The 24,136-nt window shown below is 35.6% G+C and overlaps 1 protein-coding gene and 1 non-coding gene across 25 annotated transcripts in view; both read left to right on the top strand.

Annotated features, from left to right (window-relative positions):
* Nucleotides 1-24,136, top strand: part of ERC1 (ELKS/RAB6-interacting/CAST family member 1) — a 524,080-nt gene that overhangs the window by 204,132 nt on the left and 295,812 nt on the right. For 14 of the 24 annotated variants that reach the window (XM_045463916.1, XM_045463908.1, XM_045463917.1 and 11 more), the window contains one exon: nt 6,060-6,071. The exons of the other annotated variants lie outside the window; for them this stretch is intronic. In XM_045463916.1, the coding sequence (XP_045319872.1) occupies nt 6,060-6,071 (12 nt within the window). The remainder of the gene's footprint in view (nt 1-6,059; nt 6,072-24,136) is intronic. 24 annotated transcript variants of the gene reach the window in all.
* Nucleotides 19,081-19,187, top strand: LOC123592259. The gene has a single exon (XR_006709658.1). It is a non-coding gene; the product is annotated as a U6 spliceosomal RNA (small nuclear RNA).

The following is a 24,136-nucleotide window of genomic DNA, read 5'->3' as shown; positions in this document are numbered from 1 at the left end:
TGAGAGAGAGAGAGAGAGAGAGCGCACGCGCATGTGTGTGCATCTAGCAGGGAAGGGGCAGAGAGAGAGGGAGTGCGTGCATGTGTGTGCATGCTGGCAGGGAAGGGGCAGAGAGAGAGACAGAGAGACAGAGAGAGAGAGACAGAGGATTCTGACAGCACAGAGTCTGCTGCAGGGCTTGAACTCATGAACTGTGAGATCATGACCTGAGCCAAAGTTGTATGCTTAATCAACTGAGCCACCCAGGTGCCCCCAAAACAAATTTTTATTGTGACAGAAATGGCCTTATTTCCTTTGAAATGTGGGCATTACTCTTACCTCATTTGTATTCAATGATCAGTTCTTTTTCTTTACTTTAGTAAAAACATTAAAAAGCAAACTGGCATATATTGTAGGTGGAGAATTCCTGTAGGAACTCTGCAAGCCTTATAGGTCTTCTTTTGGTATGTGTCAGGTAGATCTTATTTTTCTAAGAAAGATGTCCCAACAATTTTAATGTAATTTGTTTAATAGTTGCATTTGTTAATTTTTGCTGCCCCTTCTGTCTCATGACTGTTTTGTTTTTGGAAAGGGTTCTTATATAGATTTTAAAAATATGGATAAGGAAGCTGAGGTGCAGACAGATGAAATGACTGGTCCTGTATCACATAAGCATGTTGGTGGTAATAGAGTTGTACCTAAGAATTCCAAAGTCTTTTTCTTTTTTTCTCCTCCTCGTCCCTCCCTCCCTTCCTTTCTCTCTTCTCTTTCTCCTTCCTCCTCCCCCCTCCTCTCTGTGTTCAAGTTTTTATTAATGAGCTTACCTTCTAGAAGGGGAAGACAGAGACAACTAGATGATTCAGAGGCTATTCACTTGATGATCTTGCTGAGGCCAAAGGCTTTTCCCATGTGCTGGGATGCTGTCTTTAGAGGACAGGTACTTTGGAACTGGCATGTGGGTTGCTTTTTGCCAGGTGCCAACAGGTGTCAGTCACATGTCTGACTGTTAGCCCTTCTGTCAGTCTAGACTCATTAAAGAGATACTTCTGGCCCCAGAAGACTAAGACTCCCAACAAAGAGCAGCTGTTGTCTTTTCCTTTGTGATGATGCTAGCACAGGCATCTTTCCATGGCTTATGTAGTAGCTGGAAATTTCAGTGATAAGGTTTCAGTTTGAGGTTTGGTTGAACTGTCCTGCGAAGTAATACTCAACATACTCAGTTAAATTAAAAAAAATTTTTTTTTACAGAGAGAGAGACAGAGCATGAGTGTGGGAGAGGCAGAGAGAGAGGGAGACACAGAATGTGAAGCAGTCTCCAGGCTTTGAGCTGTCAGCTCGAACTCATGGACCACGAGATTATGACCTGAGCCAAAGTTGGACCCTCAATTGACTGAGCCATGCACATGCTCCCTAACCTACTCAGTTAATATGTACCCTTGGATATAGGATTATCATAGACAAGGGACTTCTTGTTGAACTTTGTACTCTTAAGTGTGGTCTTTTAATTTTTAAGATCAATATTGAATGATGATGGCTGAGAGGTTGTTTGGTGTGAAGACCAGTAGATAATTTTGGATCCTGGACTTTTAATTTCAGACCCTAGAACTCTGTGTAGGTAGAGACATGAAACAGAGAAAGCCAGGATACTACTACTGCTACTGTTCTAAGAAAGCAAGAGAATCAGAGACAAGTTTTGTTATTCATTCATTCTTTCATTCATTCATGTATACACACACACACACACACACACACACACACACACACACATTATCAGTCCAGTTATATAAGTAATTATAATGGAGGAAACTTCATTTTTTTACTTTTTTTTTGAGAGAGAGCGAATGAGAGAGCGTGAGAGCACTGGGGGAGGGGCAAAGGGAGGAGGAGAGAGAAAATCTTAAGCAGCTTCCATGCCCAGTGTGGAGTCTGACACAGGTGCAATCCCACAAACGTGAGATCATGACCTGAGCTTAAATCAAGATGCTTAGCCGAGTGAGCCACCCAGAGGCTTCTAGTTTTCTTTACTTTTTGATGGTTAATTGTATTTTCTTTGGTAACCATCTTTTTTCAGACCTCATCTAGAACTACTAGTTTTAGGCTTTTGCATCATGACTAAGCTTAAATTTTATGGGCAAGCAAGAAAACCTAAACTACATATATAATGTTATTTCCAAGGGAATTAAATTCTGATTCATTAACAATTGGCTTTATTTAAAAAGTGGAATATGATCTAGTCAAACATTTGAAGTTACTTTAACTGATTTTGTCCCCCTATCCCTGATTTTGTGTTCTCGCTTTGCTCAGAATTTAGGCTCAAGGTAATCAGCCCCTGAATTAGCTGTCTGAGCTGATAAGTAGTAACTCAGTCTCATTTTAGTAAGCGAGGTAAATCTGCACTTTGGTAGATTAAGGTCAATGTACTGAGCTGAGCTTGAACAGAAAGAAGGGGGTTGTTTTCCTATCCTTCCAAGAGTGAGATATAATCTGGGGTGTTATTTGCATGTGTGTATGTGTAAGAGAAAGAACTTTTCTGGTAGTATTTGGAGAAATTAGGGAAGGTAGTTGCTAGGATTAAATCTCGTGGCTCAAGGATTTGGCCTTTTGAGTTTTTGATTTGATTTTAAAGATTACTAGTGTCTGAAATTTTATGTTATGAAAATGGAGTTGTTTTTATTTTTTATAAATATTCTAAAATATGTTGACAAATGTGAACTAGTTTACAGGATGATTATTTTCAATTTTTGGTTTGGTAGTCTTAGAATTATTTCATTTTTCAGAAAAAATGGACCTCAAAATTAGATGAGTCCATTTTTGTTTACTGCTTTTATTCTTTTCTCTTTGACTAAAATGTTCTCTTTTCATATTCTTTTGTGGGAATCTGACCCCTTTTAACTGTTATCTTTTTGGAAAAGAAAGCCAGCTATACTGACCTCTCTGAGGTAGTAGTTTCTCTTTCCTTTATGTGTGCCATTCTTATAGTGTCTATCATGTTTTCCTGTGACTATACATTATTGAGGGTCTAATCAATATATATGTTAATACTTAAAGACAGAGCTCCTTTCTCATTTCACTATCTGATCATCCCACATTTCTTCCCTTTTTAATCTATCATCTGTATATTCAGACCATTCATCAATCAAACAGATGGATGTTTTTGTCCCTTATCACTTGTTAGTTATATTGCAAATATTATTTTATTCATTTTTTTCTGTATGTTTGTAATGTGTTTACAATTGTGCATATACTTTTCCTTCTGTAAGAATATAAGTAAATTCATATCTATAAAATATTTTTATATAATTTAGTATAATCCAGGGGATTATTTTTTGGTCTGTATGTTACATAGAAATATAGATAACCTCCTTCCTCTTTTTTCATAATGAAATACCAACTATAACTTTCATTTTTTACATTTTAACCTCTCTGAATCTGAGATACATGTATAAATAATGGCATGACATAATTTAATTGGTATAATTTTTTCTTTCTGAGTGATACATAAAGTAATGGCACATCTTCTGTCTTTGTTGAATTGATACTGAAGATGCATGCAAAGAGGAAATAAAATTGTTTCAGAGAACGTGGGAGTGAAAGAAAGTATTTCCAAATTTACTTTCTTTTGTACCCCATTTTAAATGTGTGTACAGCCAAATGAATACATTTACTATCATAATTAGATATTTGACTGTTTTACCTACTTCCTTTTTATTTATGTAGGTCAACCTAAAAATGTTTTGGACCTTGTCTTTGGAAAAATGTACTTTGTGTTTCTGATTGTTTTATATTGGTATCATAGTATATTTAGGCATCTACACAATATAATCTAACAACGATTACCCACATATTTAGTCTTCATATTTGTAAAATTTTTTTGGTAAAGAAATGCTAAATTGATACTCAGTTTAATGTCTTCAGAGATCTTCTGTATAGAAATTAATATTAAGCTATATATAGCTTTGGCATAAACTAGCATATGATTCATGAGGAAAATGGTTCCTTAGGGAAGAATTTCCTTACTTTTAAATTCATGGTTATGTACCTTTGACCCATGAAGTTCAGTGTCAGAGCATATGGCCTTCCTGTAGTTTGAACAGAAGAGAAATGACTACTGCTGCTTTGGGGGTTGTGTGTTCTTGCTTGAGGGAGAATGGACTGTTTAAAAAAAAAAAAAAGGGAAAGAAAGATACTAAGAATATTGTAACTGAAGATGACTGGTTCTTTATCTGATCCTGCTTGCTTCAGCTTGCTTTCTGAGGAAGCTGCTTGTTTCTTTCTTCTTTCTCCTTGATGAATTTCACTGATTTCATTTAAAAGAAGAATAAATTACACAGCGTTACATAGTTCTATTATGTCATTTTCCCAAAGTTTCTTGTGGGCACAGCACCTCATCATTGGTTACCACAATCTTGATAGGAATTTTTGTTTAGTAGTTACCTTAAGTTTTTACTTAAAAGTACAAATATTAGAATTATATACAATTATTCTACATGCACATTTTTCCTTCAAAATTAATTTTCCTAGAGCTATATAGTTTGATGCCAAAAGGAACTATGTATGACTCATGAACAATAAAATGGGTAAGAAGTTGCTCATTGTTGAAAGGACTAAGCTTAATTTTTTCCCCCATGGATTTACCCAAGTCTTATTTAAAACCTTGCAACTATAGAAAATTTCACTTAATGTCATTGTTAATGTAAAATTATTCTAATTTATTGTGTCATAACCAACAAAATAGAAAAGGTAATTGGAAACAATCATTTAGAGAATGGTCTATTTTTTTTTTTTTTTTTTTTTTGGCCTTTGAACATTATCTGCATTCTCTACTGTTCTATATATGCCAAAGATCCATGGATTTGTTTTATACATTTCCTTTAGGAATCTGTAAGTCTCACAGAACATGTAAATATGCCCAGGGAGATGTCAGCAGACTACATTTTTATCCTGGATCTGCCACTTACCCGCTGTGTGATTGTGAGGAAGTCATTTTTATTCTCTGTTTTTCATTTCTCTTTATCTCACATAATGGGAATAATAAATCTTGTCATGCTTACCTTTCAACATTTTCATAGTGACTTTTAAAATCCCTGGTTTTAAGTATTGAAACATTAGAAAACAAAGTACAAATTGAAATGGTGCTTGCATTCAAGAAATAAACCTTTTGTTTTAGATTCTTAATAAGTAAAATTTAGATCCTGAAGACAATCTGGATGGTACTGGCCATTCGATGTCTGAGTATTTGGAGGATAAGACTAACTTCAGTGAAATTGATTAATTTTTAGAAAGGGAAAACTGCCTGTTATTATAAAAAAGCAATAATGAACCACCAGGGCTACATGCTGTATAGCAATATTAAGCATGGCAACTTCACATCTCTAACTGCTGAGCAGCATTAGAAACTGATTGATATTTATAAAGCTGTGTATTCTTGTTCATTATTGCTTTTAGATTGCACCATTTGAGGTGGGTTTAGGTAGATTCAGAATGAGAAAATAATTAAGTTCTAATTAGGAAAAAATTGTTACTGTTTTCACATTTGGGACCAATTCACTTCCACTAGTGAAATAAACTAGAATTCTGTGTTCTACAGAATGAAATTATTGATTTTTTTCTGCTTTTGTTATAGATAACCTGGATCCAAGAAATGGAGTGGGGTGGGTAAAGGAGTAGTCAGTTTTAAGGTGGATATGTATAAAATTAAGATGATTTAAGTTGTGAGATCACACTTTGCTACTTAAATGAAAAGGGGAGCTGCTGACCTTCTCTTCTTTTTCTTCGTGTTTGTTTTTTTCCCCTGCTCCAAGAAATGGTAAATTTTAGACTAAATTTTTTCTTTGAAACTTACATTAAGGTACAATGGTGTAATCTAATATGAAAACACACTTGTTGAGCGTTACAAATTTGAAATTACTAATTTTTAATGCCTGTGCAGAATGTGTGTTATACCTTTCCCTCCTCTAATCCTGTGCTTTATGTTTTGTCTGTGTCTATGAATAACATTATTTCCTGAATATTGTCCTTATTAATAATTCTTTCTAACTTTCTCTTTCACATTTTCTTCCTGGATTTGCTGTTTTCTTCAGTCTCACTTCAAGGTCAGTATGCTTGTACTAAAACAATGTTAGTATACCATGCTCTTATCTTTATCTTGAACTCTAATAAAGAACTGAAATGACAGCACTTACTACTGCAGGAAAGACATGTCTAGAAATCTAGTTATGAGTGCATAAGATATAGATGAAGAGTAGGTTCAAAGTTCTGTGCTTCAAAAGGTAGTCAGAAATCAAGAATCGGACTGAGCATGTTTTGACTGAGAGCAAAATGAAGATGAAAGGAGCCACCAGGGGAATGAGAAGAAAAATGGTTTTAATGTAATTAAAATTTCATCAGAGACATAAAATGTAGCGTGAATATTGGAGAGAGAGTGCTGTAGTCTGTGGGTTTTTAGAAGAAACTTGAAATTATTTTATATACACAAACTTATACACCCTTTAAATTTGGTTTTGTTTTGTGATTCTGCTGAATGGTGGAATAAATGAGAATATAAACAGCCACCCCTAGTTCTGTTTATATGTGCCAGAGGCACTGTGGTAGACCTTTACATATTTTATTTCCATTGATCTTCCCAACAAGTATGTAGAGAGATTGATTATTTCCACTCTTTAGGTGAATAACACAAGGGCCGACCAAGCCCATTAAGTAATTTGTCCATCTTTATTATGAAGAGAAGTTAACAGCACAGATTATCATTCTGATGAGGAACTAAGATTAGGGAACATGATTTCTGTAGGCTCAACCAGTGAATAAATAATGGAATTTATATTTGAAGCCAGATCTCATTTTGGCCTCAGGGCTTTATGTATTCTGTGCTCTCTACCATAGGAATTAAGAGTGTGAGCTATAGAGCCCTAGATAACGTGAATTTTTTTAGGTTTCTCATCTGTAGTTTTTTCATCTGTAAATTTGGGATAATTATCTAAAGGGTTGTTGTAAACATTGAATGAGTTCATATGAACAGCGCTTAGAAGATACAGGGTAAACAATCAATATATAGAGCTATTATGATTACTCCTTTTTGCGTTTTTTGTGGAGTCCTGTTTGATCCAGGATATGATAGCATGATGTGATATATTTCAGGTTCTTTAAAACACTATACCGTTCCTTATTGACTCATACCACTGTTAATAGAAAGTGCAAAGTAGAATCCCTATGCAAAGTTATATATGTGTAGAAAATGAGAAAACATGATACTTCTTCTGTAATGATATTTTTGTTAAGACTCCACTTATCTTTTCAGGCGCTAAATTTCTGCTATAGGTAAAATATGTGTTGAAGCTTTTTAGGAAAAAGATTCTCTTTCCCATTTCTACTCCCTGGTATTTCTTCTCAGTGTTTAAATTGATGACCTAAATGATATTTCTGAAAAAGTCCCCTCCTTACCTTTGACTCATTTAAGAATAAAGTAATTTGTATGGGTTGTAAATACATTAAAAAAACAAACCCTTCTTTCATAATTATTTATACTGATATAATTAAAAAAATTTTTTTTAAATTTTTTTTTTTTTTCAACGTTTTATTTATGTTTGGGACAGAGAGAGACAGAGCATGAACGGGGGAGGGGCAGAGAGAGAGGGAGACACAGAATCCGAAACAGGCTCCAGGCTCCGAGCCATCAGCCCAGAGCCTGACGCAGGGCTCGAACTCACGGACCGCGAGATCGTGACCTGGCTGAAGTCGGACGCCCAACCGACTACGCCACCCAGGCGCCCCAATTAAAAAAAATTTTAATGCTTATTTATTTTTGAGACACACACATACACACACACACACACACACATACACGCGCACACACACACACACACACACACACACACACACACACACAGAGTGGAGTGGGGGAGGGGCAGAGAGAGAGGAAGACACAGAATCCAAAGCAGACTCCAGGTTCTGAGCTGTCAGCACAGACCCCCACACAGGGCTTGAACCTACCAACCGTGGGATCATGACCTGAGCCGAAGTTGGACGCTTAACCAACTGAACCACCCCTATATTGATCTGACTTTGTCAGTCAGATTTACACTATCCTCTTCTCTATTAACAGAGGACCACCTCTCCTTTGCCAAGTACATAGACCTTTAGGGTATCCACAGTTTTGAGTTTATATTTTCACTAATATTGACCTTCCTTTTGTTTCTGTGGAACTAATGACCCAGCTCTTTTCAAAGGCTAAATTTTCCTTTTCTCTTTTATTTCCTTCTTATCAGTTTTTAAACCCTTGCCCCATAGGTTAAGTTCTCCTTCTCTTTATTTCCATTCTGTTCCTCTCCACAGATTCTCCCAAACATAAAACATGTACTAGTTTCCCCTCATCCTTAAAAAGAAATGTAAATAATCCTTGTCAGTATCTTTTCCTTGGCCTTAGTTCAGTACACCATCTTAATTTTACATTTTACCTTTTTATTCTGTTGACTTGCACAGTTTTTGAAAGAATCATTTATGCTTGCTGCTTCCACCTCCACACTTCCATTTATTTTTCAAATGTAATTTGGATTCTTCTCTCACTGCGGTGGTAAAATGGCTTCAGTGATATACTGGTTGCCAAGTTTAGTAACTTTGTTTGTCTTGGGTCTATTGACCTTTTTGGGGTGTTAGATATTATCAATTACCTCTTTTCTTTCTAGGAACCCTTCTTTTGTAGTTTATGTGATACTGTTTTCTGCTAGCTCAGGTACCACCTCATTGACATTTTTCAGTCTGTTTTGCTTTTCTTCTTTTACATGTTTCTTAACTCTTGGGATTTCTCATATTCTTTTTAAAAATTTCATTTTCATTTACATTATTGGTTACCTGCCTTATTACTTACTACCAAAGACTCAGTTTTATTTATTTTGTTTTGTTCAGGTTTTTATGGAACTTTTATTTCAAACCATATTTATTACAGAACAAATCTTACATTGTTTGCAATAAAAATAGCAAGCACAAATACTGCATTTACAAAGAGATTTTCGGGGCGCCTGGGTGGCTCAGTCGGTTAAGCCTCCGACTTCGGCGCAGGTCACAATCTCGCGATCCGTGAGTTCGAGCCCCGCGTCGGGCTCTGAGCTGATGGCTCGGAGCCTGGAGCCTGCTTCTGATTCTGTGTCTCCCTCTCTCTCTGCCCCTCCCCCGTTCATGCTCTGTCTCTGTCTCAAAAATAAACGTTAAAAAAAAAAAAAATTTAAAGTGACTTTCCCATTTTCTACTGTAAACATTTTCTCCACACATTATAGTAAAGCAGTATGAGTACCACTTAAGTAATTTTGAGGGTGGTACAGTCTGAACACAATTCAGCTTTAGTAATGAAATACCATGAAGGATTTTGCCTTGTGTTTGGAGAACTTTCATCTCTAACTTAAGCATCAGGTGGACGTATTTTTACAGTAAAGTTTTATCGCTTTTGTCTTTTGTGTGACAGGTTTTGATCTAAATATCTCTAAACAAAGCCCTACAAAAAGCCCCAGAAGCATTTGTGTGTGAAAGTCATTATTGCATACATAATTCTGTGAGTTACAGGTTATGTTAATTATAATGTTGTTAGCTGGTTCATTTTAGTAGTTGTTACTCTAGCAGCAAATGCCATTAAGCTATACTTATTTCTCAATAATTTTATTTTCCAAGATATACAAAATAGGTTTTGTTTTTCCAGTGGCAAAGATCATTTTGGTTGTAGTATGTAAAAAAGGTTTTCTTTGTTCCAGGTTGGAATTTAGTGCAGTACTTTTTTCTATACAGAAGCATTTCACCATTTTAATTATGGTTTTGCCAAGTCCAGTTGAACAGATCATTAAGAGAATATTGATGGCTTGAGATTGGATTGGATATTTGGATAACTTCATTATGGGACCATGGGCAGGATACTTAACCCTTAAGTGTTTGTTTTAACCACCTGTTTTGTGTTAATAGTGACACTTAACTGTAGTGTTTGCTTTTTAGTGTCCTCCTCTAAGCTTTCTTGGTTTGTATAGATTTGTTTTCTCTTTCTTGTCCTTTACTGCCTTTCCTCTGTCCCTGCTTCCATTTAGTACAGAGAGATTTCATTTAGTGTGATAATGAGTGAAGATTCACATTCTCTGTTCTTAAACATATATACATGTCTTTAGTTATTATTCAATGACATTATCCCCAGAGAAAGAATACAAAGAAATGATTCCATGAATAGATGAAAATATATGATTTCATTCATAATTCATTGTTACTTTTGATTTAGCACCTTTGGCTAAAGGCGAGACATTCAGTAGGTGAGGCTTATAAATATCCTCTCATTTACTTCCTAGTTTACACAAATTGGGCTCAATATTATTATTACCCCTATTTTATTTGACAGTGTCTGTTGCATATTTATCTTTAAAACAGATGTTTGGAATCTGTGGGATATTTTGTATCAACAGCATTTAGACCAGAGTACCTCTATTGTTATGTAATAAAAGCTAAATACTTTATGCCTTGCTCAGATGCATTCCTGTTTTTATTATAGTCTCTTTCATCTAATTTGATGAAAGAGTTCTACATTGATTTCCAAAGTCTAAGTCAACTAGCCAGTTTTCTGATTGCACATCTTAGAATTTTTTTCATTGTTGTCTGACAGTAGCACTAAAACCTCATGTCATTCACAAAAAGAGAACTATAGTTTGAAGCCTTCATTTTTTTTCTTTTTTTTTTAGCTAAAGTCTTCAGAACTTTATAGGCTTAAGAGCATTTCTGACCTTGTGGGATCTATTTACAAGGAGTTTGATTTATAGACACGAGTATAATCTAGGAGAATGATCTGTTGTTAATTGCCTTTTTTACTTGTCATTTGGTTGGCGTTCTTTTTTTTAAAATTAAAAAAAATTTTTTTAATTTATTTTTGAGAGAGAGAAAGAGTGTGAGCAGAGAAGGGGCAGAGAGGGAGACACAGAATCTAAAGCAGGCTCCAGGCTCAGAGCTATTTGATGTGGGGCTCAAACTTGTGAACTGCGAGATCATGGCCTGAACCGAAGTCAGAGGCTTAACTGACTGAGCCACCCAGGTGCCGCGCCCCTTGTTGGCTTTCTTAAACAGCCTTATTGTTGAAGAGTGTATTTCCTTATTTTCTTTCCTTTCAAGCAATAATATTGCCTAGTGTTTTTGTAATGGGTCACGCAAGCACAGTGTAGCCACAGCCTGCATAACTACCTTCTCCTGAAATATAGTGTTATTATTTTGAATGATTCATTGGTAGGAAAAAAAAATGTGTGAACACATACTTGTACTGATCTACCTAACTGTTCTGCTGAAAAGTATTGAGTTTTGTGCTATCATGCATTGAGAAGTGGCAAATGTACTTTTCATGGTGGCAATTATAGACTATTATCTGGCATTCTGTAGCTAAACATGATAAATTCAGTAGAGAAGAGAAGAAAGATTAAATTTACAATTAGTTAAAATTTGAATTTGTATATGATTGCCAGATTTAGCAAATATACATATGGGATATCAGTTAAATTAGTATTTCAGATAAGCAATGGATACTTTTTTAGTATTAATATCATACAAATACTGGGACATACTTATACTAAAACACTTCTCCCTCCCCTCAAAATAAATAAAGAAATAATAAAGCCTTATAAAAGTCTTTTGAATAAGGTGTGACAAAAGAGATAATGTGATGATACACATTAAGGTGGTTGGTATATGGTGAGAAACTTACAAAAGTGGTTATTATAGTATTTTATCTAACATAATGCTAGACTTACATTCAAACATAGAGTATTCAATCTCACACACACCCTTCCCACCACCTGCAGAGTAAAAAGCATATTCTGTGATTCTGTGCAAGTTGATGATGGGGAATTTAGGTATTTAAATTTATGTGATAAAATATAATAGAGAAGGAATGCTTTATCTATCTTGTTTTGTATTAAAGGACAGTTTTTCTAAAAAAAAAATAATAAGGTAGATATGTGTTTGTATGCATGCATATGCATGTGAGAAGTAATGTTTCTCGCTGCTTGGTGTGCCAAATCCTATGCTGTGCATTTTCCATACGTTATCTTATTTATTCCACATAACGACTCTATGAGAGATGGGCATTATTCCCATATCACAAGTTAAAAGTTTAAAAAACAACAGAAACCAAACATGAAGCTTAAAGAGGTTAATGATCACATAGGTGATGAATAGTAAATCACATATTTAATTCAGAGCTCTCCAACTCTTAAAAGCTTTGTTTTTAACCTCTTCATTACAGTATTCCTATCAGGGGCTCTCACATCCCTGGGGACTTTGAACATGTTTTGAGATATACGAGTTTATCATGCTGATGGGTTATTATTTTGTATTTTCATTTCAGTGACAATGTAAAACACAATTTATGTACATATTTTGGATCATCTGGGTGAAATCCTATAACTAAATGGCATATTTATCCATAAGCATTTGCTTTGTGGTTATGATATTGTTATCAGGTATTAACTGCTGTAATTGCGATGGGCCAATGAAAAAAGGAGGTGGTAGGCTTAATAATGGTCTTTTAATTTCAAGCAAAGTTCAGATGATATTATGATGTGCTGTGGGAAGCAAACTTGTTTTTACCAATTTGACAAAGAAAAGTTTTGGGACAGTTTAATTTTCTTATGTTTCAAAAGCACTTGGACCATAGTAGTAAATACCTTAAGTGCACTGTGATCAGTGATTTACCTGTATATTAAATCAATATTGGCAATTTGAATTTCACTGTATATTTTAGTCTTTCTTTAATTTGTAGCTCTAGAATATTTGTATATTTCAAATATTATAATTTGTGAACAGAGAACCTAGAAAATCGTTTCCTTTACACTTTCTAGATTCAGAGAATCTAGAAAATCTTTTCCTTTACACTGCTTACACTTTCCTTTACACTTTACATCCTTTACACAATGTACCATACTATAGTTCAGGTACAGACCCTTTAGTCATGCGGATGAAGCACTTCTGCTCAGGGGGTGCTGGAATGCTTTGCCAGTATGCTGCCATTTTAATTTCATTTTGAAGGATGAGTACTTGTATGCTAGGCAGAGATAGTGTAAAGACATTAGGACAACTGAAGAGACCAAAGCAAAAGAAAAACACCCCAAAACAAAAAACCTGCGGCAGGAGGGAGTGATAGAAATAAAGATTCTTGAGGGCCTTTGGTGCTAATTAAGGAAGCTTGAATTTTATTATGAGGTCAGTATGTCTCTAACAAAAACAAAAAGCAGGCAAATGTAAACTAAACTTTTATAATTCACTTACGGCATGCTGAGTTTTTATAAATTATGTTTGTGTGTAGTCATATCTCTATTGGTTAAAGACCCCTTGGAAGTGGAGTTTAAATATTTTTGTGATGAAAATACAATGTAATTGGGGCGCCTGGGTGGTGCAGTCAGTTAAGCGTCCGACTTCAGCCAGGTCACGATCTCGCGGTCTGTGAGTTCGAGCCCCGCGTCAGGCTCTGGGCTGATGGCTCAGAGCCTGGAGCCTGCTTCCGATTCTGTGTCTCCCTCTCTCTCTGCCCCTCCCCCATTCATGCTCTGTCTCTCTCTGTCCCAAAAATAAATAAACGTTGAAAAAAAAATTTAAAGAAAACACAATGTAAAATTTCAGATTCATAGATTACAGTTTTGATTTTTTTTTTTTTTTTTTGCCTCCCTTTCTTCCATTATGCCAGTACTATATTTATTATTTTTTTTTTAGGTTTATTTTTGAGACAGAGAGAAAGTTGGGGAGGGGAAGAGAGAGAGGAAGATAGAAAATCCCAAGAGGGTGCTGCACTGTCAGCACAGAGCCATATGCAGGCTCAAACTCATGAGTTGTGAGATCATGACCTGAGCTGAAACCAAGAGTGCCCCCAGGCACCCCTAGGCCAATGCTTTATTAATGAAATCAGAAACTAAACTTTATTCTTTTCTCTCATTTCGGTGGAATGCTTTAGTGATTAATAATCTTCTCCCCAGTTGATTTAATGATTTTCATTGTATTTTACCCAAAATTTATGAAGAAAACCACTTATGGAGTCTGCTGATTACTCGCATTTATATGCACCTAAGAAAAACTGTTACCATTATCTACTTTTTAATTTATTATCTGCTTTTTATTAATGCTTTGTTTCCCAAGGTAGCCTCCAGCTATTACCTCTCCATGTGCATGTTATAGAGAAATGTCCAAGTTAAATTAGTTTTTAAACTTCTCCCTGTGAAACCACCAGGTGAAAAAGTACAAACAGCATACTCTTTCTGCACACATAGCTTAGTATACTGTTTTGTGGTGTGATTAAACTGTAGCATTCACAGTGCTCATTACTGACAGAGGCTTGGGGTACTGAAAGTAAATGCATTCATTAGTATCTACAAAGCACTTTTCAGACAGAAAGAGGGAAACAAGATAGCAGGAAATAAAAAGCTATATTGTCTGTTTCATTGTTCTGTTCATGCTAGAATGTTACTTTTCCTAGGTCATGGGGTCAGCATTCTCCTAGGTCTGACTTCCAGCAAGAATGGTTGAATCTCTGGATGATTCTGTGAGGCCTGAGGCATATAAACTAAATATATGAAAGGGAGAAGAAAATTAAATAAAGTAGGAGTATTGGGGAAGAATAAAATTGAAAAGGGAGAAAAAAAAAGGAGACATGAAGATATGTATATATCTCTTAGTACCAAAATTTTGCTCAAAAGTGTATAAAGTTGTATGTCCTGTTTTAGATGATAGACATTAAGATAATGCATAAAATAAATGGATGCTCTCCATAAAAATGCTTGTGCTTTCCTCTGTCATTATCAATAAATCAAGGAGAAATCCAGAGTGAGCAACACAGAGCAGCTTTCTTTAAAGAATAAAAACAATTGACAGTATATTTGTTCTGTCACAGATCCAAAAAGTCAAGTCAGTTTTTTAAGACAGGAATTTTTTTTGTTTCTCTGTTTCTCTAGCACATATTCAGATTTCTTGGCACACTTCAGTCATAGCACTGTGACATGTCCTTGGTCTGCTTTTTTTTAGACTTTATAAATTGATTTTAAATATGCCGACAGTCATGGATTCTTATCTTTATACAGTTTGGGAAACAGGCATCAACAGTTGTAGTAAAACAATTCCACAAATTATACTAAGAAATGAGAATGGGTTCTCTGTTTTTCTTTTCTCCTCTGTTTTGGTTCCATTCTTAAGCAGTGTCTTTTCTTACATTTGGGGGATTGTATACCTGTTCTGGCCAGCATAAAGCTTCCCTCTTTTCTCTCCTGTGACTTTAAGTATGTGGAGTTGATTGTTTTCTTTTGGAATTCTACACCTTGGCTTAGTATGCTGCAAAGTACAGTGCAGCTGTGACCACCACTTCTATACTCTACAGCCTCTGCACTGAGATACTGCATATTTCTTGGGAAAAAAAGTCACACAACTGTCCTGACAGGTCTCACTGCAGATTTATGGCCACATATTTCAAATGTGCTCCCAATTATACAGGCAGTTCTAATACAAATGCCTGTTAAATTTGATTTTACATTTTCAGAGATGATTATATCCTGCTCGCTCTTCTTTTGTCAAATCCACAAAATCCCTGCCTTCACCTCATAGCTGCTGACTTCACTTCATATTACGTTGAGAAAATAGGAATCAGATGCTACCTACTGCATCTTCCCACCCTTAGATCTCCTGGCTTACATGCATCTGTACAGGTGTGTTTTGTGTGTTTTCTTTACAGTGGTTCACTGTTCTAAGTTCAACTCTGCCACTTTTTCTCATAATCCTATCCTAGTTACCCAGTTCAAGGATGGTGCTTTCTCAATTATCCTTCTCTCTGCTTTATTTTTAAAACTTTACTTTTTCCTAGTTTATTATCATAAGCATGATTTAACATTTCCACCCTCCATCTTTGAAAGTCCTTTCCTTGACATGATAGTCCTTTCTAGCTGGCACACCATTTTTCTCTGTTCCTTCCTAACAAATCTTGTTTAAAAAATTGACTGTGTATAATTGCTGTCTGCATTTCTTCACCTTTCTTCAAGTTTACCAAGTCAGACTTCTCTTTTATCTATTTTTTAATCTATTTTTATCACTTCCTTGAAACTACTTTTGCCAGGGTTTACGGTGGTATATTTTCAGGTGCCAGGTCCAAAAGTTACTGTCACCATCTTGCCTTTCCTTTCAGCATCATTATACACACTCCCTTCCTTGAAAGGTATTTTCTTTTGGCATTTCTGATAGCAGATTCTACTTATTTTCTCTGTCCTTCACTTGTCATGCCTACTCTGTTGTCATTTCTGGCTCTGCCATATTCCCCTAAAGCTTGAAGGGCTCCATTCTCAGCCCTATTGTCGTTTTTACATATACTTTCTCAGAAGATGTCTTCAAGCCTTGTGGCTTTCAGTATTACTTATGTATTTATAGCTCCCATCTATCCTGTATGTGGGACATGTCTATCATGTATATACATATGTCTACATGTACACAAAGGAGCTCCAGAGTAATATACTAATTATTTCCATGATGTCTTTAATTAGATATCAAACTTAACTTTACCCAGATCAGATCTCTTCATTTTTTCCATTCTTTTCAAAATTTCTTCCTCAGTATTCCCCAGTTCAGTAAATGGTATCACCATTCACTCATTGCTCAGAAATAAATCAACTAATTCCTGATTTTTCTCTCCTGCCACTCCCTATATTAAATCTATCAGGAAGTCCTATCGTACATCACAAATATATCTGAAATTCAGCCATTTCTCTCCATGCCCTCCTATGAAGTATTATCTCTTACTCATACTATCAGAGTAGCTTTCTAACTGGTACCCTTGCTTCTACATTTTGCTCCACTAGTCTCTTCTCCATGGCAGCTAGACTGAACTCTTAAAGCATACAGTAAATGCTGTCACTCCTTAAGACCTTGCTCTGCCCTCTATATTCAGAATAAAACCCAAACTCCTTACCATGGTTTATAAGGCTCTGCATCATCTGACTTCTTGCTCCTTTTGTGACCTCACCACTTAGTACTTACCCTTTGTAATACACCACCATATCGACTTTTAAAAGAAGTCTGCCAAGCTTTTGCTGTCCTCACAGTATTTGTACTTATGTTCTTTCTCCCTCTTTCCCTAGGCCTTTACATGGCTTGCCTTTCACATCCTCCATCGCAGTTCCTCAGTGATGTCTACCCTGACCATTGTAGCTAAATAAACTATTATCACATTCAGCATCTCTATTACTTTGCTCCATTTGATTTTTCCCATAGGACATGCCACTGTGCTGTGTGATGCAGATTCTTTGTTAGTTGAAATTGTTTTGCCTCTTTCAACAATAAATTCCTGAGGGCAGTGAGGTTGTATTCTGTTCCTTAAAAGAGAAGCAGCCCTTATTCGCAACAATGTGGATGGAGCTAGAGTGTATTATGCTAAGCAAAGTAAGTCTATCAGAGAAAGAGAAATGCCATATGATTTCACTTGTGGTATTTAAGAAACAAAACAGATGAACACAGAGGAAGGGGAAAAAAGAAAGGGAAGAAAATTAAGAGAGACTCTTAACTACAGAGAACAAACAGGGTTGATGGAGGGGAGGTAGGTGGGGGATAGGCTAAATGGATGATGGGTATTAAGGAGGGCACTTGTGATAAGGACTGTGTTATATGTAAGTCATGAATCACTCAGTTCTATTCCTGAAACCAATATTACACTATATGTTAACTAATTGGAACTTAAATAAAAATTTGAAGGAAGAAAAAAAGCTATGTACCCCTTGTTGGCATTCAGTAAATATTTGCCAAATAGCTAAGTGGAGGCTAACGCTTTCTTAGAAAATTTCACGGTTGGGTTTAGAATGCATGCTAGTTTTAAATTATTGACAAGTATGTAGCTTTCTCATTTGATAGAAATTAGAATTTTTGTTGGGTTATTTTTATTAGTACTTTATGATACCAAGGAATTGCTTCCTAAAGCAAAGGCTTTTCAGTAACCTACAAAGCTCTGAAGCAAGGATTAGCAAACTACAGGCCTCCTGTACCCTTTATATAGCCTGCAAGCTAAGAATGGTTTTCATGCATTTAAAATAGTTAAAAAAACAGAGAAGAATGTGTGACTCAGATTGTATATGGATTACAAAGTGTAAATACTTACTATCTGGACCTTTACCATAAAAAAGTCAGCTAAGTAATGAATCATTGAATTCTACTCCTGAAACCAATATTACACTCTGTTACTAAATAGAATTTAAGTAAAAAATTGAAAAGAAAAAAATGAATTATTCTTTTGTAGATCAAAAATTAAACACCAGTTTATGGATGTGGGGGAAGGTGGACAGTGAAAACTACATCCTGTGACTTTTTGTTCTGAAATAAATAGAAATGAAAAGATTAAAAAAAAAATTTTTGCTTGCCTTTGCTGGAGGGTTTAGCCCTTCATTGCTTGTGTGACCTCATCTGCCAGTATGCTGTGTCTCTCCATCTACCTTGATCACACTGGCCAGGCACCTTCTTCTATCCGGATCTATGATTTGCTGTTTCCTCTGTGTGGAGCACTCTCTCTTCAATATGCGCATAGCTGTGCTTACTTCCTCATTTCCTTTACATCTTTACTTAAATATTACCTTAGCAGTGTGGCTTTTCCTGAGCACTTCATTTAAAATTGCAGTCTCACTGCTCATTCCCACGCTCCTCTTTTCCTCTTTTATTTTTTCCATTGGATTTATCACCATTTGGCATACAGTGTATTATTTTACTTATATTCTCTATCTTCCCATTGACTGTAAACTCAGTGAGGGCTGAGATTTTTGTCATTTTTTTTCACTGCCATATTCCCAAGATAATACTTAGCACATAGAAGCTTTCATGAAATTTTCATTGAGTTAATGGTAATAGATGAGAGTTATTATGAGAACCAACCTTAAAAAAAGAGTTTTCTGTCAAAACACTTGAATTCAGTTAACTTTGAGTAACTGCTATGAGATAGGCCTTGCCTCAGATCTGTGGAGATTTATAATACAAGGTCCTTGCCCACAAGGAGATCAGTGTGGTAGTGAGAACAAACATGGAAATAAATGAAATTAAATGTAAGATGGGACTAGATATGTTCTTCTCTTGAAGTGCTTGAAGAGCACTGTTGACTTGGTGCTCGCTTTGGCAGCACATAAACTAAACTTAGAACAATATAGAGAAGATTAGCATGGCCCCTGCACAAGGATGCCAGGCAAATTTGAGAAGTGTTCCAGATTTTAAAAAGACAAAAACAAAAACTGTTGAATTGATAACTAAAGCATTTTTTGGTAGAATTTAAGAGTGTTTTTATAAAACTCCAAATTGTTAGTGATTTTATATTCTGTAATGAATTATTTTCTTCTTTTTGGTATGGCTTATTATCATTAGATTGCTAGGGATACAGTGCCATGAAAATAAAAATCCTTATTTAAAGCAGCTCTTAAATAACCCAAAACATTGTAATTAGACATAGAATATGTAAAAAATATTATTTTTAGTTTCTTATATACTTTTGGGGATGATATAATATGAAATTGCTATTTTTAAGCCAAGTGTAGGTATTCAGGTAGTGTTATGAAATTTCATGTCTTAGTTTTTATGTTAAGTGTCAATGGAGGGTGTTCCTGGGAAGGTTGAAGGAGAGGGAGTGTCTGTGTGTGCATGCACATGCAATATCTGTATATTCTCTCTATATGTAAACATTTATGCATAATAAAGATGTTTAATATGTAATACTTGAACAATATTTTGCTTGAAATTAATGTATTTTTAAGCTTTTTTTTTTTCTAGCTTAAACTGCTTTTCTCTAATGCAAGCACAAATAGCTGAGTCAGATTTGATTTTTAGTATTTCCTTAAACCTGACAATAGTAGCATTCTATTTTTTTCTTAAATGTGCTTGGGAGATTTTTATGGTAGGGTGACCTACTACACTAGCATTATGTATCTGTCTTTTTGACAAAGCAAAAAGCCACTAGGAGTGTAGTTTCTGAAAAAAGTATGATGGTGTCTTAATAGAATGTAAGTTTTGAAGGAGAACAAGAACTAGTCCTTTCCTAATAAACTTTCTTAGTTACTTAAAGATAAGGAAGATGTTCATTTTTCAGTGCTTACATTGTTTTGTAATGTTAAACTGTATTTTCCCTCAGAGCCGTGTTTTGGGCAAATTTGTCAATAGAGGGGATGTAGTTTTCTTTTTATACATGTGTTTAACATATTTAATGAGTATCTACACACAAGGAGGAACTATGCTATGAGTTGTGAGTTATGAAAATATATCAGACATGGACCATGACCTCTAGGAAGGCATTTTCTCTCCTTCCTTCCTTCCTTCCTTCCTTCCTTCCTTCCTTCCTTCCTTCCATCCTTCCATCCTTCCATCCTTCCATCCTTCCTTAGGTGTTTTTATTTTTAAGTAATCTCTGTACCCAATGTGGGTCTCGAACTTACAGCCCCAAGATCAAGAGTCGTGTGCTCTACTGACTGAGCCAGCCAGGTGCCCCTAGGAAGGCATTTTCATAGGTATAATGAGATATACATGTGGATTACACTAATATGAGGAACAAACTAACATGTCCTAAGATATATTTAGTTAAAATGACTATGGGAGCTGAGGAGAGCCAATAGTAGTTATGACCTAAGAGGTTTACCTAAGTTTGAGTTTGGATTTTAAGAGACAGAGGCTGAGGGAATAGTAAAAAAGTAAATAGGGGCAGATTTAGTAGATCTAGTGTGAGCCTGAGAATTCTGTATTTTTAACAAGCTCCCAAGTGATGCTGATGATGTATGTTCATGGATCATACTTTGAATAGCAAGGTGGTGGATCACATCTTATAAAACTTCTTGTGATAGAGACCAGTAGAGATAAATCTCTTCTTTTCCATTTTTGCATTTCTCTCTTCTTACACATTAATTTATTCATATCTGTGTGAGAATGGAGAGAGTTAAATTCATTCATTATTCATTCATTCATTCATTCATTCATTATTTCATTATTTATTATAATAGTTGGGAACTCCTCAATTGAGAATCACATTTTAAAGGATTAATTCATTTCTGAATCTCCTTTCTCCTTTTCTTGCTTGAAGGATATTAAAGGATATAAGTTCACTTTGAATTTAACCCCAGTTAATTAATTCAGTCTAATAGAGTTAAAAAAAAAATCTATACTAAGCCATTTAAATCCTTTTCTTTCTGTTTAAGGTGTGGGTTTACTAACATATTTGGGTTTTCTTGTCTACCCAGATTTAAATCAAATTACATATTGATCTATTTATAAGAGAAAGTAATTTCATGTTTCACAGATTCTATTATGTCTCAGAATATTTATTCCCAAACAATTTCTCAACTTACATCTTTCCTTTTACTTATCACGTATGTTGTGATAATACTGTTTGTGTTCTTTGCCCAAGAAACAGTGTTGAAAAGGATATTAGACAAGAAAGTTGGTTGTATTCATCCACTCTAGTTAATTTGTGAATTCAGAACTTTCCATATATTTGTGTTGCATGTGCACATAAACATTATACAAGAAGGTGGGGTAGGAGAGACAATGGGAGATATATTGATTTAATACTCTTAAAATTTTCTATACTTTTCTTGGTTGCCTGACTTATTAGATAAAATCATTTTATTTTCCTATTTAATTATCCTTTAGTCTATAGAATGAAAATGTAGAGCTAAAGCCAGAAAACTAAGTTAAAGAAAAGAAATTGAAAACATGAAAAGAAAATGGAGTTGGAAGTGGAAAATTAAAGACCAAAAAAAATAAGGGAAACTTAAATGTGCCATACTGGACTACTTTCTGTTAGTCTGATATAGATGAAGATCCTATTTTGAGGTAAAACCACATCTCATTTTTAAAAACATAATTTTAAAATGTTTTTTAAAAGTATTTTGTCTATTTTAGAAAATTTAGAAACTACAGAATACCATTAAAAGAAACATTAAAAACATCCTAAGTTTTTCCTTTTTAATTTTTTCAGTTATGTATGTGTGTATGCACACATATGTTTAGGATCATGCTTTGTGTTCAGCTTGGTATTCTATATTTATTATTTAGTATTTTGTCATGTCTTTTTGGAGTTGATGGAGATAATCATTAAAAAAATCCTATGACCAATATTTTGAAGATTAAAATTATCTTTTTGTTTTTTTTAAGTTTATTTCTTTTTCTTTTTTTTTTTTTAATTTTTTTTTTCAACGTTTATTTATTTTTGGGACAGAGAGAGACAGAGCATGAATGGGGGAGGGGCAGAGAGAGAGGGAGACACAGAATCGGAAACAGGCTCCAGGCTCTGAGCCATCAGCCCAGAGCCTGACTAGGGGCTCGAACTCACGGACTGCGAGATCGTGACCTGGCTGAAGTCGGACGCTTAACCGACTGAGCCACCCAGGCGCCCCATTAAGTTTATTTATTTTTGAAAGAGAGAGAGAGAGAGAGAGCATGAGCTGGGGAGGGGCAGAGAGAGAGAGGGAGACAGAATTCGAAGCAGGCTCCAGGCTCTGAGCTGTCAGCACAGAGCCTGATGTGGAGCTTGAACCCACGAACAGTGAGATCATGAACTGAACTGAAGAACTGAAGTTGGAACTTAACCTACTGAGCCACCCAGGTGCCACAAACATTAAAAAAAAATTTTTTTTTTATTATTTTTGAGAGAGACAGAGTGAGGGTGGGGGGGGGGCAGAGTTAGAAGGAGACACAGAATCCAAAGCAGGCTCCAGGCTCTGAGCTGTCAGCACAGAGCCTGCCGGCAGGGGGGGTGGGGGTGGGGGTTCAAACTCATGAACTGAGAGGTCATGATCCGAGACAAAGTCAGTCGCTTAACTGACTGAGCCACCCAGGCACCCCCAAACAGTTTTGGTTTTTAAATGCATACTACAAGTTGGATTGGAATGATTATTGGGATAGGATGGGGGCAGTGGGATTTTTTATTCTCTTTTCTGAAACACTAAAAACACCCTGACCTAGTTCTATGGCTTGCGGGTAAAGTCAGGATAAAAATAAACCACTCATTCTCAGATAATAATAATGATAAAAAGTACTGAAGAATGAAAAGGGTTTTGATTGGATCAACAGTTGAGTCTTTAAGGTTGGCCCGCTAACCAGAAAATACACAGGTGATTTTAATTAGGTTTTTTCCTCCATGTGTCATAATGCTCCAAATAACCAGGTTACTGCTATGGCTTTAGTGGTTGCTAGCACCATCTGGAATAATCCACAGATGCAGGGTGAAAAGAATTTATATACCATCTAAAATTTTTTTCACTCTAAAAACAGCAAATATTTGTATCAGTAAACGTTATGAGAAGTGTAATTTTGAGAAAGAGCAATTTGATTCATGAAAAGAAAATCTTGCTTCATTTTTTGGTCTTTTCTAATGCAAAGGTCCCAATCTGTTTTTTTCCATTAGGATATAATTGATATCAGATTAATAAAAATCAAAACATTAGCATAGAAAATTATATAGTGAGGAGAATCAAATATAAACATGATTTGCATTTTTATTTCTTTTACTGGTATCTGTTTTTATTCTCTGTGGCTAAATATTTCTGTGGATATTCAAGATGGCAGGAAGTACAGATCTGAAATGTGACCTTAGCATAGCCTATTAGTGTGCACTTCCATCAGACCTTTTATTTTACCATCTATGTCACTAACTTACTGTTTGATTTTGAATAAATTTTCTATTTTTACTATTTTTTAAGTGTTTTTATTTATTTTGAGGGAGAGAGAGTGTACACGCATATGAGTGGGGAAGGGGCAGAGAGACAGAGGGAGAGTGCGAATCTCAAGCAGGCTCTGCGTTGTTAGTGCAGAGCCTGATGTGGGGCTTGATTTCACGAACTGTGAAATCATCTCCTGAGCTGAGGTCAAGAGTTGGACCCCTGACTGAGCCACCCAGGCGCCCCTCATTTCTAAAATAGAAATAACATAGTGCCCACTTCACAGGTGTATGGTGAAGTGAGATGAGATAGCACACAGGAAAACGCACAAGGGGCACCCAGCTGCTGTTTGTTGTATTAATCAGCTCTGGGGGAGCCATCCTTTCTGGATAGAGTATTCTTGGCTGCAGGTTTTTTTCCTTTAGCACTTTGAATATATCATGCCACTCCCTTCTAGCCTGCAAAGTTTCTGCTGAAAAATCAGCTGATAGCCTAATGGGTCCCCTTGTATATGACTGTTTTCT

The sequence above is a fragment of the Leopardus geoffroyi genome, chromosome B4 (assembly GCF_018350155.1).
Source record: "Leopardus geoffroyi isolate Oge1 chromosome B4, O.geoffroyi_Oge1_pat1.0, whole genome shotgun sequence".
Classification (NCBI taxonomy): Eukaryota; Metazoa; Chordata; class Mammalia; order Carnivora; family Felidae; genus Leopardus; species Leopardus geoffroyi.
This window is presented reverse-complemented; position numbering and strand designations above follow the sequence as displayed.